The sequence below is a fragment of the Balaenoptera physalus genome (genome assembly GCF_965194825.1).
Source record: "Balaenoptera physalus genome assembly, chromosome: 11".
Taxonomy (NCBI): Eukaryota; Metazoa; Chordata; class Mammalia; order Artiodactyla; family Balaenopteridae; genus Balaenoptera; species Balaenoptera physalus.
Genome location: NC_138896.1, coordinates 103829706 through 103845456, shown reverse-complemented (window position 1 = coordinate 103845456; position 15751 = coordinate 103829706). Strand labels below are relative to the sequence as shown.

Genomic DNA, 15751 nt, shown 5'->3' with positions numbered 1-15751 from the left:
CGCCAGCCCACACCGGTCACGGGGCACCCACGAATCCACGGGCATTGTGGTGCGCCTGCGCAGCCAGCCCACACCGGTCCCGGGGCACCCACGAATCCACGGGCCTTGTGGTGCGCCTGCGCATTGTCACGTCCTCACTGGCCTCTTCGCGCTGCTCCCACGCCCCTGAAGACCGTCGCCTCCAGGCCGGGGAGAAGAATGGAGTGCGCACGCGCCAAAGTCCAACCACCCCGCCCCCCCCCCCCCCCATCCCCCGCGCCACCGCCACCACCACCTCTGTCTCTGGCGGTTACGCCCGTTGACGGGGGAGCATGGGCCCACATCACCCCTTCCCTCCGGTGCTCCAAACTAAGCTTGCGGTCTGTGTCCACAATAAGCTGGGCATAGCCAATTAAACCACATTAGATGCAAATCATTTTTAAAATGCCTTTTAACAACACAACATGATGTCCCACCTTACAATTATCAAATGAACAAAACGTTATTTTTTTTTTTAACGATAATACTCAGTGTTGAAGAGGCTGAGGGGAAATTGGTAAACTGGTAAATAGCTGCTCACACTGTAAACTGGCACAAATCCTTCAGAAGGAAATTTGTAAATTGTTATCAAGAGCTGTAAAAATTTTCAAACTTTTTAACCTAGGTATTAACAAAATTATTGAAAAAGAAAAAACACTTTATGCACAAAGGTGTTCTTTGAGGCATTACGTGTTTTTAAAATATAAATCTCAACGGTTGGGGAATGACTAAACATTGGTATGGCCACTTAGAGCAATATTATGCAGTCATATACATGCTAATTATGAAAAACTGTGGCAACACAACAGAGATGATAAATGAAAGGGAAAACAAAATGCATGTGTTTTTTTAAATTGCAACTATGCAAAAATTATGTCTGCTCGAGGACAAGAAGGATATACCAAAAAATGTCAATACCTGGTTTGTTAAGGTAGTGGAATTATGGGGAATTTTATTTTTGTTTCAGGGAATATTTACAATCTGGTTTGTATGGTAAATGCCTTTTATTTTTTAAAAAGTGATGTTGAAGAGTCAGATTTCTTCTATCAGTAGCTGGGAAGAAAACATTACTAACAGTCCTGTACTCTGGTAGAAGATCTTATAAGCTATAATGCTGCTTTTTTTTTTTTAAATAAATTTATTTATTTAATTTATTTTTGGCTGTGTTGGGTCTTCGTTGCTTCACGCAGGCTTTCTCTAGTTGTGGCGAGCGGGGGCTTACTCTTCTTTGCGGTGCATGGGCTTCTCATTGCGGTGGCTTCTCTCGTTGCAGAGCGTGGGCTCTAGGCACGCGGGCTTCAGTAGTTGCAGCACGCGGGCTCAGTAGTTGTGGCTCACAGGCTCTAGAGCAAAGGCTCAGTAGTTGTGGAGCACGGGCTTAGTTGCTCCGCTGCATGTGGGATCTTCCCGGACCAGGGCTCGAACCCATGTCCCCTGCATTGGCAGGCGGATTCTCAACCACTGCGCCACCAGGGAAGCCCCTATAATGCTGCTTTAATAGCTGTTACCTCACTGGATCCTCACAAACCCTGTGGAAGGAAGTGAGGAAGAGGTTTCCCATTTTACAGATGAGAGAACTGAAGTTCAGGGTCACAGAGCCAATTAAGTAGTGGACCTTCACCAGCTGATTCCAGACTCCATTATCTTTTCACTGTACCACTCTGAGAACAGGTTAAAGTCCATCTGAGCTCTCTTACATTTTCATGTAAATGGTTTCTAAAATAATAATAAATATCGATCCTAAATATCAAACCCAGGCATCCAGAAGGCTCTCTGCCATTCAGTCCTCCAGTTATGGGTTTGCCAATGTGGTAGTTCTTCATTGTAGGACTTGTTCCCAACGCGTGATGCAGGGCTGCACAGGCAAGCTTCAGGAATGCTCTTGGTGCAGCAAGGAGTGCTTCCGGGTGATAGAATGCCTCAGCATAAGGGAGACAGGTCCCTGTCCTTGAGTCTGTCACACGCTTCACAGAACTTGGGGATCTTGTCAGTGACTCCAGGTATAACAATCAGCGTGAAATCAAATTCTTGAAGAAATGTTTTGATTGCATTGTGTGGTCATTTGAGTTGCCTTTGCAGTCATGTGTACTTGGACCATTATTTGCATGGCTATAGGTGTAGTGTGTGCAGTGTGGCAATGTTGCTGGCTACTGTAAAAAACATTATATGGGCTCTCAGCAGAGCAAATGCGGCTGTTGTCACGAGAATCCCTGGATGGTGCAACCACAATGTTGTGTTGCATGATACAGACCAAACTGATGTTGTAGATCATCAATAATATGAAGTATGGGAGATTCTGGCTTTCTATACATGTACGGTAGCCATGGAGGTGGAGTATCAGACTTGGAGGTGATGGCAAATGGTACCTCCAGGAATACATCCCTTAATGTTGGGCAGATTAGACAGAGGACCGTGGTGCAGATTGTCATAACAGCATGAAGCCTTCTCTATCCAACAATTCTTAATCATACAATTCTGCTTTGGGAGACTTTCATTTAAAAAACACAACTGTGCAATAAAAACTACTGTTTTGTTTGCTTTTTAAATAACAAGTGTCTCTTTTATTCAAGAGGAAAATAAAAATAAACTTACTGGGTGAAAAAAAGTTGCAATTCAAAATCATCTCAGGGGACTTCCCCGGTGGTTCAGTGGGTAAGACTCTGCGCTCCCAATGCAGGGAGCCCGGGTTCAATCCCTGGTGGGGGAACTAGATCACGCATGCATGCTGCAACTAAGAGTCTGCATGCCGCAATGAAGATCCCGAGTGCCGCAACTAAGACCCGGTGCAGCCAAAATAAATATTAAAAAAAAAATCATTTTAGTCTTTTCCAAGACTCATCATTTTCTGCCCCTCTCTCCACCTCCAACTCTCTCCACTCATCTCTCCTTCCACATGGATACACATGCACGCGCATGCACGCACACACGCATGTACACACACACACACACACACACACACAGTGGACATTTGACAATTCTTGACAAGTCCCTCAAGACTATCTCATCTTCCAAACCAGGATCTCAGCCTGACCCCATCCCTGGGCCCCAGTCTTTCCCCTTCAGCTTCACCCAAAGAGCCAGGCAAAAGGTGACCACTCTTGTTTGTGCTGTGTTCTACGGTTCACAAAGTGCAAGGGCAATTTCTGGGTATATAAGGGAAGGGCAGGTGGGCCATTAGTTAATTCCTCCTACAAATACTGCACCCTGCCGGGCACTGTGATAGGCACTGCGGATATAGGAGTCAGCTGGGTAGACCTCTCTTCCCCCAGCCTTCCAGAGTAGTTGTTTGCAGTGGGGTTTAAAAGTAGTCAGATCACTCCTTTACTAAGGTGAAAGTGTCAGTTTTTCAGCTTTGTGAGAATGGGACAGAATCTTCCTTCTTGAGGTTTAACAGAAAGCAAAGTTTTTGGTTGGGAAGTCAAGGAGACACATATCTTTGTTTGCTCTTGACAGGCGAGCACGTATAAATTCTGTGCCCCTGCATTGGGATCATTTCAACGCAGCAACAAAGGCCTTCAGAATTCTGGGTAACTCAGCCCGAATACCCAGAACAGGGTTTAAAGAGTAGAGCTTACATTTTAACACTAACTACAGCTCCCGGGACATTTATGCAGGTTCCTGGCCACAGTCTTTGAAGTGGGCGCGTTGTGCTCTCTGACCAGATCAAAGGCACACCGCTGGGGCGAGGCGGGGAGGAGATGGAGGGGAACAGAGAGGACGGGGATTCCAAACAGCGCTCCTGAAGGCTGAGTCCTGGACCAGGTGTTCCAATCAGGTGGGGGTTCCTAGCTGGGGCGCCTCGAGGCCCCCTCCCCCACTCCCCTGCGGCTCGGGCTCCCCCGCGGTCCTGGGTCACAAAGGCGGTTGCCAGGCGCCGGGTGGAGAAAAGATGCGGCCCGGGAACAGCGGCCGCCACTCTGGAGCGTGCGGCCCGCGGAGTTCAGCAGGTGAGCCCCCAGCCCGGATGGTGGGACCGGGACCGGGCTCCCACTGCCACCTCTGCCTCGGCCAGAGCCGTCTGGCCCCCGCCCCGGGTAGGGGCCGGGCCCCCGGGGGACAAGCCCCTCTTCCGGCTGGGAGGGGGAGCCTCCCTCACTCAGGGCAGCTCCAGCCCCTCGGGATCGGGATCGCAGTTCACAGTTCAAGAGGACCTCAGCTGCACTTTGACGCTGCCTTCCCCTTTCCCAGGTGGGGAAATGGAGGGACTGGGTTCCTTGGCATGGGAGGAATGGTACGAAGGGGAAGCCTTTTGGGCTAGAACCAGGTGTTCCCTATCTGGGAGCTATCAGAGCAGCTTGAACAGACTTCCTAGATTCAACCCCTCCTGGAGTGGATGACGGTGACTTCTGGGTGGTAGGCGTGGGGGGCGAACTATCTTTATTTGAACGCTGTGTGAAAGTGGTGGAAAGACCTGGGGTCAGAGGCCCTCTTTCATCCCATGTTGGTTCTGCCAAATATTTAGGCTGGACATGTGATAAAGCCTTTTCCCTCTGGCCCTATTTCCTCTTACGAGACAAGCGAGGAAAGGCTCCTGGGATTTTTCTTTTTTTGGTCATATGCTCAGAGGCGTTAACGCCCTCCACCCGCACCTTGCCTTGGTGGTGTACCACAGCAGCCCTGATCCTGGATGTATGCTCCTAGGGTCATAATATCAAGCACCAGAAGCCTTCCACAGGCTGTTTGGAATAGATAACTATCCCTTGGGTGTCAATTTCTCATCAGAAGGCAGCCCAGATATTTGAACAGTATGCACAAGGGCCTGCATAGATCAGGAGAAACATACCAGTTGGAGGAAATCAACAAGTCTCCTTTCTACTAACCACTGTCAGGGGCAGGTCTTCTGGTATGAAAGGTCACTAACAATTCCCTTTAAAAATGAAACTTACTGTCTCACAAACTATGGTGGAGGTGTCAAACTTTTCACAGTATTTCCTGGGCAATTACTGGATGGGATGGGATCAGATCTGCTGCTACCTTTGAAGGAGACTAGAGAAGGGGCAGAGAAATACACTTGACTGGAAAGAAAAGGGATATGCTATGCCCCTTAACATAACAGGTAGGTGCTCAAAAAATGTTAGCTTCTCTTGAATTCAGTGAAATCCTTTATATACTGGCAATTTTAAAGTAGAAAAACGGAAAGTCCGAATTCTACTTGGATAAATTTTGAGTTAGCAACATCCTCCCAGCCCTTTCCTTTATCTCCAAAGGGGGGGAAAAAAATCAAGTCCTTAACCAGTGGGTCTTTCATAGATAAGAAAAAAACAAAAACAAAACACACATAGAAGAACCAGAAAAATCTTTTAAAAACTTTAAAAGACTGGCCTTTGGAACTTTTTTCCCTCCCAGCCTGGTATAATTCCTCTGAGGTGGTATATAAGTACCTCAGGGCCCTGAGAGAGCTGCTCCCTTGTGTCAGAAAAGAGGTTTTTAGGGCCAAGAGCAAACTGTCTCCATAATTAAGAATAGTAAAAGCTGAAGTTCCTTAAAGGAACAGCATAAGAAGTTCTCAAACTACAAGGTACATCAGACTCCCCTGGAGGGTTTGTTTAAATGCAGAATGCAGGGCCCTTCCCCCCAGAGTTTCTGATTCTATAGGTCTCAGGTAGGGCCCAAGAATCTGCATTTCTGCCACATTCCCAGATGACTGTCATGGTTCTAGTCCCAGAATCATACTTTGAGAACCAACGGTATAAATACATGGGATTTAGAGTCACAAATATTTGGCAAGACACACCTTTCTGAGCATCCATCCACAAATAATGTCTCATCATGAAATGCCAGCAGCTTCTGCCACCTGAGAGGCATAGATTCTGACTTCAGCAGTTGTCAACACAGCACAGATCCTAATGCTGAACAGGGACGCTCCATTTTGGACAAATCTATTTCCTCATCTGTAAAATGGGTAAAAACCTACCTTCAGAGGCTTGTGATAAGGTTTAATAAAGTACACACAGCAGTTGCCAGATTCAATACTTGTCACTATCCTCTACTGCCCTTTATAGAATTACTAGTATCCTAACATCTACTGGAATCTTTTCATGAGAACTACAGAGTAAGTTAAAGTCAATAATGAGACAGAGATGTGAATTTAAACAGCCATGCCCTTGCCAAAAGCATGCTAGGAAAATTCCATGTTCTGATTCCTCTCCTCTAGGACTGTCAATGGCAGGATACCAGCTCTGGTCACCATGGACCCCACTGGATGAGAGCTTCCAATGGCTGCGGCATACAACACCTACACCTTCTTCCAAGCACCCCTTTAGGGCTTGCCCCTGCTTCCCCCACACCCCTTCTGATCTTGAAGTGCAGCTGTGCTTCCAAGAGGTCACTCTAGTTCTAGACAGTCCATTCCTGGAGACTGGGGTGAGTCCCAAGTTGCCCTGCCGCACGTCAGAGCTCCGAACCATGAACAACAAGAAAGGGCTGGTCAGGAAGCCCCAGCCTGTCTGCCTCAATGGAGTGGATTCTGTCTTTGGCAGGGTCATCACGGCTCAGCCGCCAAAGTGGACCGGGACCTTCAGAGTTTCAGACAAGTCAGCCTTTTGCAAAATCATCAGCCGGGAGCACCAGTGGCCCACTGGACTTAAGGAGCCTCAGATTCAGATGACAGTGACCATGTGCAAACAGATGCTGCGCTCCATCCTCTTGCTGTATGCGACGTACAAGAAGTGCACCTTTGCCTTGCAACACTCCAAGTAAAGTGTCCCCATCTGATCCCCATTCCTCACACCACGCCTTCTGCTATGTGCCTGAAGCTTACACAGACTTTTCCGTGTAAAGGAAACTGTGTTTGCCCCAGCCATCTTGCTTTTCAGTCAAGCAGTGACAATCCGGAGCCCCCCTCCTCTCTTCCCGTCCAAAAATGGGCCAGTAACAGAGCAAGGGAGAACATTTCCATTGTAAAGCCGAACAACCATTTAGAGTCAAACTAGCATTGACATGTACATGTGATAAAGAACCATTAAACAAACCACATAAACCAATGAGCCTACTGTGAACTCTTTTCAACACTGAAGACCACAATGAGTTGGGGAAACAAAGAGTGTCAAGGAAGGAGATTATGGATTTCTATGTACATGAGGATGAAGGGGTCAAAAATCTATATGTGGGTCAACGATTAATTTAAAAAAACAAAAACAAAGAACCTCCCCCACCAAAAAGACAACATAAAAACCTAACCAGCCACACCCTAATACTACCAGAGAGTACAAAAGTGAGTAGAAATAAAACAAATATTAATTAATATTTACAGCCTGGCAAAAAAGAACTTGGTAGCAGCACTGAAACTGGGCTTTCTGGCAGAAGACATGAGAGTTCCCCATTTTAGCTGAAATGTACTCCTAATGTTCTATTTTTAATAAACTACAAGTAATTTTATAGCACTGTTGTAACTAGATTATAGGTATAACTCAGAATAATGTGGAAATAAAATAAAAATTACATATGCAAAGTTAACATGAATTTGATGCTGCCTTTTTCTCCTTTATCATATCTACATGACCACCAAAAATTTAAAAAGCAGCCAAACATTCGACTTTCTTTGGGCATTAAAAGAAGTTCGTCACTCCTCCAAAAAAGATCACAAATATCTTCTCATCTCAAGTAAGAGGATCCTTGTAATAGCGAACATATGATTGTAATTGGTAGAACTGATGTGTTGTACCAGTCTCCATTATTTCTCTGCACAAACACCAATTCAGTTCCATCTATGAAGGAAATTCGAAAAGAGGAATGAGGTAGCTGAGGCAGAACTTAAAACAGAATTTATTTGTAAAACTGGTACAAGCCTAAATTCTAGAATAAATCCAGAGTTTCAAAACTAGCTCCTGAAGCTCAGAATCATGACTACTCTGCAGCACAGCACTGCCATGTTTGCCTAAATTGGTAAGTAACACTACATTCGAATTCTGAGCCACGGTCTTTGATGTTGGTAGACAACCTGTGAAATCCACAATTAAGTTGATTCAATAAAGCCCCTTCTTTAAGGACAAAATAGGATGCTTCCAGTTAGAAAGGCAGAGAGCAGATGTGAAACCCTGAACACAAAAGGGTAAGCAGCTGGCAGAGATGGGGAGGGAGTAATCTTTCTGTGGTCTAATCAGTCATCATCACTCTCATCACTCTCTTGCTCCTTTGCTCCATCACTTGCTTCATCTTCTCCACTGTCCTAAGAGGCAAAGGATAATTAAATATTTTAGGTCATCCGGGCGACGCCATGACTTGCAACACTGCTCCCACAGCATACATGACTGTATTGTATCGTTGTTAAAACCAATGATAGGTTTTAAACCATTCTTTTGAGAATGAATCAGAGGCTCCCCCATTTTGGTATCATGGCCTCTAAGCCAAGACGATGGAGGGAGCCATTTTGATACTGACTTATGCCATTCTGCAACCCAACCAAATATGCATGATTTGTAAATAAGCCACGGCCCTCCAGCTCTACTGCATGTGTGTGACATAGGAACAAAATGGGCATTCAATATAGAATGAAATGTTAGTTAAATTCAAAATCCAATAGGAATCCAGAGTAACATTCTCTCTGGTTTGTAAAATCTAATCTGGGAGGCTTGCTTATGACAAAGCACCAAACTAATAGGATATCGTCTGCCTCAAAACTTTTTTATGGGGACTCCCCTGGTGGCGCAGTGGTTAAGAATCCACCTGCCAATGCAGGGGACACGGATTCGAGCCCTGGTCTGGGAAGATCCCACATGCCGTGGAGCAACTAAGCCCTCGTGCCGCAACTACTGAAGCCCGTGCTCCGCAACAAAGAGTAGGCCCCGTTCGCAGCAACTAGCGAAAGCCCGCATGCAGCAACAAAGACCCAACACAGCCAAAAATAAATAAATAAATAAATTTATAGGGGGAAAAAAAGCCATAAAACTTTTTTATGAGAACAAGGTGGAGATATTCTATACAAATAAAACAGAGGACCATGTAATAAAAGAATTTTTCATACTAAATGATCCTTACACATCAGCCTCAAATTGCATTACAAATTGTATCCACAGCAGCGGTTCTTAAATCTCAGCTTCTCTGTATCTATAACCCACCTGAATTGTAACAAACTTTTATAAATATATACATTTTTCTTTAGTTTTCTTTAAAGTCTCAAAAGCATTGGTAGTAGCCCAAAAGAGCATAAGGGCTCCTACTCTTACTTTAGTCCTCAGTGGTAGCAGCTTTTGATTCTGTGCTTTAGCTTTCACATTTCTATTTTAGATATTCAAACACATGTTTAAATGGTTTAACTCATTCTTCTCAACACTTAGAGAACACTTTGACCTCTTCTTATCTCCCCTCTAAAATGGTTTCGTATGAATTCAGGAGGCTATAATGGAAAGGAATTTTCAACTCTATAACATATGCTACAAACAACTCCAGATACTCAAGTTGTGATTAAAATATTGAGTGATTATAATATTGTGTGGGTTTTTTTTTTTTTCTGGCCCCCCCAGAATTTACATAAGCACAGAAGCTTTTTTGGAGGGAATGGAGATGGGCGTAGAAGTATCTGATTATAAAATCAAGCAGGGAAAGTTCTGCACTCTCTACCATCAATGCCACTCTGGTGCCTTTTACAGACATACCTCTGTTCCTTTGCTCTTGGAGACCTGGGATGACGCATCATCCTCACTCTCATCTGCTGCGCTCTCCTGGGAATTCTGGGATATAATCTCTTCACCCTGAATGTGAATGGGCCAGGACAAACAGTGGGTTATAATGATCACATTTGGGGTCTCAAGGGGAGAAAGGCTTAGTTTATAGACAAGGCAAAGAAAGATATTCAGTCATTCAAATATGGTCAAACATGGACACCAACCTGTGATCCAGCATCTAGAGAAGTGATAATCAACCCAAGATTTCTAAGATGCTTGTGGCTCTGATACAATATGTAGTTTTACAAATGGTTCATCTTTGTATTCTAATATCATACTAGTTTTACAAGGCCAGACTGTATTGGTGACTCTTTCAGGTAATGCTGAATATGGTTCTAAAGTTTCCCAAATACCTTAAGGTATGTGAGCATGAACACCAACACACCAATCACAAATGGCCATGTAGAGGCTAAAGGATGGTATACTAAAATGGTTTAAGAACATCAAACCTGGATCAGGACTGTTTGGACTCAAACCCTTGCTCCACTCACCTATGGCTGAATGATAAGTTACTTAACTTTGCTGAGCTTCAATTTTCTCATGGAAACAAGAATGGATGTGAAGAAAGGAAGCTAATTCTCTGGGGAGCTATTCTTTTCATATATAAGATTTTAAAACTCAGATGTTGTAAGCATGAATGAGGAGGGTTTGGACTGTATTTGAAAAATGCTGTAACTCCAAAGTAGTAGTATAAGCAACACAAGATTTCAGCCAGTCAGTCAGACAATTGAAAGAACTAAGAAATGCTCATTTGTTAAAATTAGCCAGAGAATAATTTCAGGAACAAGACAGACTGGTTTTAGGGGGAAAAACCAAAAATAACTAAACACAGTTTTTCCATATACAAAAATATTCTAAATCTACCCACAGTAGGGCTTAAAGGTATCCCTCTAGCTATGGAAAGAGGTTTTCCTGATCTGCTCCTCTATGTCTGAGGCCTTGTTTATATCAATGGTATGTTTTGGTGCCTTCGCTGCCTGGGATGAGGAGTGCAACCTGCAACCAGGGCCCAAAGGCAATGTACCCTAATGTTAAGAGCTCAACAGTCACAGATTTGAGAAAAGCAGTTCTGAGTATTGAGAGAGTGGGGCTTAGGTGACCTCCCTTAGATACTTTCCAATGCTCTCACAAAGAAAGGGAGTAGGAGATTATTACTGGCGGGATCCCAGGCTTACCTGCAAGTCCCGGTTTTTGAGATTGCCCAGCCAAAAAGCCTCTCTGCAATTGTTGAGGATGAGCATGGCTTTCACTCTGCAAACTAACAGCTCCAGGGTCTTTTTGAGCAAAGGCACATGTCTGGTGAGTTTCGTGTCCTGGTGAATCTGAATGGAAACAAATGCATCCAACTCATCTGGGTTTAATCATCATGCTTTCACATTTCCTATACAGAAACTTTTGAATTCCTGACACCTTGAACACTGAACAAGACCATATGCCCTGCCAGTACAGGCCAGAGACATGTTCCATCAAAGAGCAGTAGTCCGGCAGAGTATCCCGAAGAGAATGGCAGCTGTCCTTCAAGCTAAAAGAGCCTAGAAGACATACCACCAACACCTCACGGTTCCTCTTCATAACCTCTTATTGATCAATTATCAATGAATTTACATAAAATATTCTTGAATGTATATTCTACTGATACTAAACAACAGAGAGTATCCCTGTTTAGCTGCAGGAGTCCTTATAAAATTCCACTGTTCAGCACCTTAAAAAGTCAGAACCAGGGGAGGAACTGAACAACAGGAACTGGGCTTGCCAGTGACTGCAAAACTCCATGGTTCTGTGTTCCTTCACACAAAAAATGACTGGCTCAACTCCAGGCTTCAAGTGGAAAAGTCCTTTAATGCTAAAATGTTCTCACAGAGACAGATGTGTTCCTTGACAAGTAAATAGTACAGCTGAAAAGCTCGAAAAACAGCTGCTTTTAGAACTACCTCTTGTCTCCAGCAGAGTCATCACTTACATAATATTCCTACTGCCCAGAGTACTTTGTAGCAGTTACACATCCACCAACATTCTCTCACCAAAGAAGAGCTCCTGGAGGAAACAGGGCTATGGAGTTTGAGTCAAATTTCAGATGCAGAAATTCCCCTCTAGATGATTACCCAATCTCTGCCAGCAACTGAGGATTTGACCACTCTGAATAAACTGCCTTTGGACAGACATAGTCCCAGAAATAAAGGCTTCAGAGGGGTAAAAAAGGACGAAGGCACTGGAGCCCATGGATCTCCAAAATCACAACCACAGATTAAACCAACAGGTGGGCTGGTGGTGTGACCTGCTTTCCATCTTACCTTGGAATGCCCACACAGGTGATGAAGCAGCCTTGTATTCAACTGGAAGGTTTCCAGTAAACTCAGAACATCTTCCTATAACCAACAACATTCGTAAGTGCCATATGAAACGTTCTCATTTCATTTTATATGCAAGATATTCTTGCAACCAAGGGTTCCAAAGAGGATCAGACCTGCAGGTTCCAGCTGTATATGGATAATCATCTCTTCTTTTTTTAAAATTGAGGTATAGTTGACTTACAATATTATGTAAGTTTCAGGTGTACAACATAGTGATTCACAATTTTTCAATATTATGCTAGACAATTTGGCCTAGCAAAATTTGGCTTAATTTGGCCCTCAAATAGGAGGAGGAGTGATCACTGGCTATCCTCCCCTTTATCTTTCTGAGTTATGAGGGACCAGCCAAATATTGTGAGAGTGTTTTGCAAAGTTCAACTTGCTAAGTATGTGTAAGAAGTAATCATCTCTGTTTCTGTTCTTTTTATTTTTAAATTAAAATTTTTGGCTGCACTGTGGGGCACGCGGGACCTTAGTTCCCCGACCAGGGATGGAACCTGCACCCCCTACAGTGGAAGCGCAGAGTCTTCACCACTGGACTGCCAGGGGAGTCCCTGTTTCTATTCTTATTTCACTACTCTAGTCTTGGATCCCACTTGGGTAAAAAACTCTCAAGACTGTCCGTTATAACAAGAGTTTATGACACAAATGAGGTTTTTTTCGTTTGTTTTTGTTTTTAAATTCCCAAGACCAGACTTAGAGAAGCACACAGGAATAAGCAAATGACACACTAATATGTGAGGTCCTGGGACTGCAGCAGCACAATAAAATCAAGCTAAAAAGAACAACCATCCTCAAATCTGGAGGAGAAGTAGGAAAGCGGATGTACTACGGAATATTCAGTCCTACATGGGCATCTCTGGGGATAGGTGAAGTGACAAGAAGTACCTAAGCAGATCTGTGGCCCAGAACCTGGGCAAGGGGACCACCCCCACCATGCCAGCCCAGGAATCCCCGTGGACGTATCATCTGAACAACTGTACAGAGCATGTCTTTGCTCTCTGTTCTCAGTTCTTACCCGATGTTTTCTAAAACTGAAGTCTAGGAGAGGCATACACTGCTTCAGAAATGCTTCCACAAAGAGACGCCCGTACTGAAGAAGAGAAGAGATACATTGGTGATGACCTCTAGCTGAGGTCTTTTACCTGAAAGGCCCCTGCCTAAGGCAGCATAACATTTCCCAGACCAGGGGGTTTCTTTTCTTATTTTTATATATAAAAAATAAATTGGAAAGGGTCCAAAAGGTTAATTTGGAGAATGTAGCTTAATGCAAAAGCTAAATGAGCCTGCTAACTAAGCCCCAGAATTAGGCAGACTTACCTACCCCAGACACAGTCAATTCACAGGGGTGTTGCTCAGCTTGAGAATGAGGGCACAGAGGAACAGAGGGGAACCCCAGCTCCCCGAGGACACCTTACTCTCAAGAGGAAAGAACTGGGTAGAGCTGAGAAAGCACATGACCACTTGCCCAATTTACCAATCAGGTAAATGACTCCCCCTTCTCACCCATCGCCCATAATGGCACCAGGGTGGAGCGAGTAAAGAGGAAGAGAGAAGCCAGAAGATAATGAGAATGGGGCACCATCTGCTAGAAGGAACTGTCAAGAGTGGGGCTAGAAGCAGTCTCCCTATAGTGTTCTTTAGCTCTTAAGCTATCAAAGATTTGATGGGTTTACCATCAAATCTAGGGCTAATCTGGGATATCCCCCGGCAGAGGAGTTCAGCAGATACCAGAACACCAGCTCCCACATTGATAAGGCCACACATGGGCTTTAAAAAGACCAATCACCCACTCCTCCTTCCTTTCTGTTGCCTGGGAAGGAATGGCAGGGAGTGACTACTGCTCCTGAAGCCACTCATCCTATTTCTAAGACTAAGTTTTCAAACTCATAGGAAAATTGGTTTCTCTTGTCATCCAACTAGTGTGGAAAAACATATCCATGGTCTTTTCTAGACTACCTGATAGCACAGATTCTGGAGACTGGCTTTTGGGCAAGGTATAAAGCAATTCCACTCAGCTAACTCACAGGAGGAATAAACACTAAAGAGGGCTGGTCTCACCTTCAAACATACATGCAGAACAGGACGGCTATCAAACACCTGGAGAGATGAAGGACAAGAAACCAAAGCTGAAGTCTGCTCCTCTGAGCACCCCAGCCTCCTCCCCACCACGCAAAGCACAGCTCTGAGTGCTGCAGAGACGTCTAAAATGAAGAAAGCAGGCCAACATGTCAACAAATCAATTACAAAGCAGAACGAAGTAATCCCTGTAACTGAAGTTCAAGAAAAGGAAGAGGGGAGCATAGAGGAACAAGGAATTGATTCCAACTGGGAATGTTAAGAAGATGGCATTGCAGAGGCCCCAAACCTTGATCGGAAGCCTGAAGAAAGAGTAGATGAGGCAGAAAGGAGAGAGAGCAACATTCTAAGCTGGAGGAACAGTCTGAGCAAAATCATGGAGTGGGGGAGAGCACAGAGTATGTGTGAGGGATAAAGAAGGCACTCAGGTTGGAAGAGGGACACAGTGGGGAATGTGCTCAGACCCACGGCGGGGTGGTGGTGGGGATGACACGGGGAAGGACCCATTAAATAGTAAGTGCTGTGGCACAGATGGGAAGGAGGGAGGCAGAGAAGGAAAAGACACTGCCCAGGAAGAGGGGAAGGGGTTATCCAGGGTGGGCGGGGCATAGGGAGGAAGATGGGGGAAGCAGGTCCCCAAGGGAGGCTGGGGAGAGGAGCGGGAGGGTCCATTTTGGAAGCCAGGCCCCTTGGTGGTTCCTGCAATTAGCCAGTGACATGAGATAAGGAGCCTCCATACTCACCTTTATCAGGTTGATGAGGATACTGAAGTCTCGAACAGCCATGTTCCAGTAGAGGAGCTTCTCTTCATGAATCTGGAGGCAGCCAAATATACAGACACCTCTGAATCACAGCCAAATACTTCTCTTACTGTACTCCTACTAATATATGGTTCTTGAACTACACAGTTATACAGAGATTTAAGCCAATTATCCTCCTACAGAGATGTGGCAACCAGTGCACCCACAAGATGGTTCTGAGGCCTGCATATATGTGGTAACATTAGGGTATCTTATAGAGACTTTCTAAAAAGAGGACTTCTCTTCAATAATTTCCAAGTAGGAAAAAGCCTCTGCAACATACCTCTGGGCCATCAGCTCCCTGTGGCTTCTCTGATTCCCTATGCAAGCCCTATCTCCTAGCAGGCTAGCTCGGTTCTGGTTAGCAGGCTACCAAGGCCCAGGCTACCACAGCATCTCAAACAGGCCTGCTCACCTCATGCCAGATCACAAGTTGCAGCCGGGTACATGAGGCTGCAACCAAAGATATTTTTTTCCAGACTAGGTCTATGGAGTCCCAAGTCCCCTGGGAAGTAGCCAGGTAAAACAGAGCCCAATCCTCACTTCCAACCAGAGGGAAAGGAAATTAAACCAGAAGCTCTTTGAAAAAAATATCCTGGATCTTAGTAACTTGAAGGAAATAGCTTAGGAGAAAATTCTGGACCCAAGGAGTAGAAGAATCAGCAGCTTCCAAGTAATCCAGAGTCTACTTCTTGGGGTGGGAATATCTGACTTACCCGCTCCGAGTCTGCTGCTGTTCCAGCCTGAAGACCTTTCACTGTCTTCTCTAGTTCAGCCATCATCACACGGAAGAAAATGACAAACGTGTGCCTAGAAGAGAAAAGCATGATGCCCACACAAT

General features: G+C 44.8%; 2 protein-coding genes across 16 annotated transcripts in view; one reads left to right on the top strand and one right to left on the bottom strand.

The window, feature by feature from the left end:
• Nucleotides 1–114: 114 nt before the first annotated feature.
• Nucleotides 115–7001, top strand: FANCD2OS (FANCD2 opposite strand). Of its 4 annotated transcripts, XM_082415800.1 has the most exons (3): nucleotides 115–3545; nucleotides 3633–3965; nucleotides 6173–7001. In XM_082415800.1, the coding sequence occupies exons 2-3, from the start codon at nucleotides 3908–3910 to the stop codon at nucleotides 6715–6717; spliced, it is 603 nt and encodes a 200-aa protein (XP_082271926.1). In that variant the 5' UTR covers nucleotides 115–3545; nucleotides 3633–3907; the 3' UTR covers nucleotides 6718–7001. The 4 variants fall into 4 exon arrangements, with proteins under 4 accessions (XP_082271926.1, XP_082271927.1, XP_082271925.1 ...); XM_082415801.1 differs by having other exon boundaries at nucleotides 115–3780; XM_082415799.1 differs by having other exon boundaries at nucleotides 115–3965.
• Nucleotides 7002–7765: 764 nt separating this feature from the next.
• Nucleotides 7766–15751, bottom strand: part of FANCD2 (FA complementation group D2) — a 56203-nt gene continuing 48217 nt past the window's right edge. For 9 of the 12 annotated variants that reach the window (XM_082415616.1, XM_082415608.1, XM_082415615.1 and 6 more), the window contains 8 exons: nucleotides 15627–15720; nucleotides 14854–14925; nucleotides 14093–14131; nucleotides 13050–13124; nucleotides 11972–12046; nucleotides 10856–11002; nucleotides 9612–9707; nucleotides 7766–8185 (listed from right to left, as the gene is read on the bottom strand). In XM_082415616.1, the coding sequence (XP_082271742.1) occupies nucleotides 8117–8185; nucleotides 9612–9707; nucleotides 10856–11002; nucleotides 11972–12046; nucleotides 13050–13124; nucleotides 14093–14131; nucleotides 14854–14925; nucleotides 15627–15720 (667 nt within the window). In that variant the 3' untranslated portion in view covers nucleotides 7766–8116. The remainder of the gene's footprint in view (nucleotides 8186–9611; nucleotides 9708–10855; nucleotides 11003–11971; nucleotides 12047–13049; nucleotides 13125–14092; nucleotides 14132–14853; nucleotides 14926–15626; nucleotides 15721–15751) is intronic. The other 3 variants (XM_082415617.1, XM_082415611.1, XM_082415618.1) reach the window with 2 other exon arrangements.